Genomic DNA, 1,454 nt, shown 5'->3' on the forward strand with positions numbered 1-1,454 from the left:
CGGAAGACTCGGTTTTCCGATGGGTCTTATCGGTGGATGGATCCTCAAACCAACAGGGAAGTGGCGCGGGGGTCATCCTGGAAAACCCGAATGGGGTGCTGATCGAGCAGTCCCTGCGTTTCGCCTTCAAAGCCAACAACAACCAGGCGGAGTACGAGGCCCTGATCGCCGGTATGCTGCTGGCAAAGGAGATGGGAGCGAGAAGATTAATGGCCAAAACCGATTCCCTGTTGGTTACCGGGCAGGTGACAGGAGAGTTCCAGGCCAAGGACCCACAGATGGCTGCATACCTCGAGTATGTGCACACCTTGAAGGGGTCCTTTACAGCATTTGAGCTGATCCATGTGCCAAGAAAACAAAATGCCAGAGCCGACTTGCTCGCCAAGCTAGCCAGCTCGGGCAAAGGGGGAAGGCAGAGGACCGTCATCCAGGAGACGTTGAAGGTACCTCGCGCGTTCGTAACAGACAACCAGGTGCTGCAGGTGTGCGAGTCGTACGAGCGTGCTGCGGTCGGTCATCGGTCTCTCACCCAGGAAACCTTGAGAGCACCGAGAGTGAGAGCGCAACCGACGAGATCCAACGAAGTGATGGAGATTGACACCGCTGGAAGGGCTGACACGTGGTTAACACCATACCAGCGGTATTTGGCAGATGGGGTGCTTCCGCTGGAGCCAGCGGAGGCAAAGAGGATAAAGAAAAGCTCGAGCAAATTCACTCTCATCGATGGGGACCTCTTCAGGTTCGGGTTCACCCATCCGGTGATAGTATGCATGCACGGGGAGCAGTGCACGAGGCTTATGTCAGAGCTCCACGAGGGAATATGTGGGAGCCACGTCAGTGGTCGCGCCTTGGCGGGTAGAGTTCTCTGTGCAGGGTACTACTGGCCAACGCTGAGGGAAGATTGTGTGGGTTATGCTCAACGATGCAAGCAATGCCAACAACATGCAGATTGGCACAAGGTGCCCCCGAAGAACTGAGGTCGATTCACAGCCCCTGGCCATTTCACACGTGGGGAATCGACATCTTGGGACCTTTCCCCCTGGCGATCAGGCAGATGAAGTTTCTGATCGTCGCCATCAAGTATTTCACAAAGTGGGTGGAGGCAGAGCCGGTCGCGCAGATCACCGCTCACAAGGTTCAACAGTTCGTGTGGAAAAATGTCGTGTGCCGTTTCGGAGTGCCTAAGCGTCTGGTTTCCGACAATGGCACCCAGTTTACGAGTCATCAGCTGAGGAACCTATGCGAGGAGGTGGGAATACAGCAGGTGTTTGCCTCGGTAGAACACCCTCAAACAAACGGGCAGGTGGAATCGGCCAACCGAGTGCTGCTCAGAGGGCTGAAGAGAAGGATATAAAAGGCCAAAGGAACATGAGCGAAAGAAGTTCCCAGGATCGTATGGGCCTATCACACCACTCCGCAATCTAGCACCCATGAGACACCTTTCAGCTTCGTCT

At 55.2% G+C, this 1,454-nt stretch overlaps 1 protein-coding gene across 1 annotated transcript; it reads left to right on the top strand.

Moving 5' to 3' along the window:
• The first annotated feature begins 209 nt into the window (after window positions 1-209).
• LOC150027533 (uncharacterized) lies at window positions 210-977 on the top strand. Its single transcript, XM_090302898.1, has one exon. It carries the CDS (start codon window positions 210-212, stop codon window positions 975-977), a length of 768 nt encoding a protein of 255 aa, XP_090159024.1.
• Window positions 978-1,454: the final 477 nt, after the last annotated feature.

This window comes from Phaseolus vulgaris, chromosome 5 (genome assembly GCF_051622355.1).
Source record: "Phaseolus vulgaris cultivar YP4 chromosome 5, ASM5162235v1, whole genome shotgun sequence".
In the NCBI taxonomy this organism is placed as follows: Eukaryota; Viridiplantae; Streptophyta; class Magnoliopsida; order Fabales; family Fabaceae; genus Phaseolus; species Phaseolus vulgaris.

Bases quoted from the DNA above. Each gene is read 5' to 3' on its own strand.
- LOC150027533 (XM_090302898.1), top strand. From the start codon at position 210: ATGGCCAAAACCGATTCCCTGTTGGTTACCGGGCAGGTGACAGGAGAG.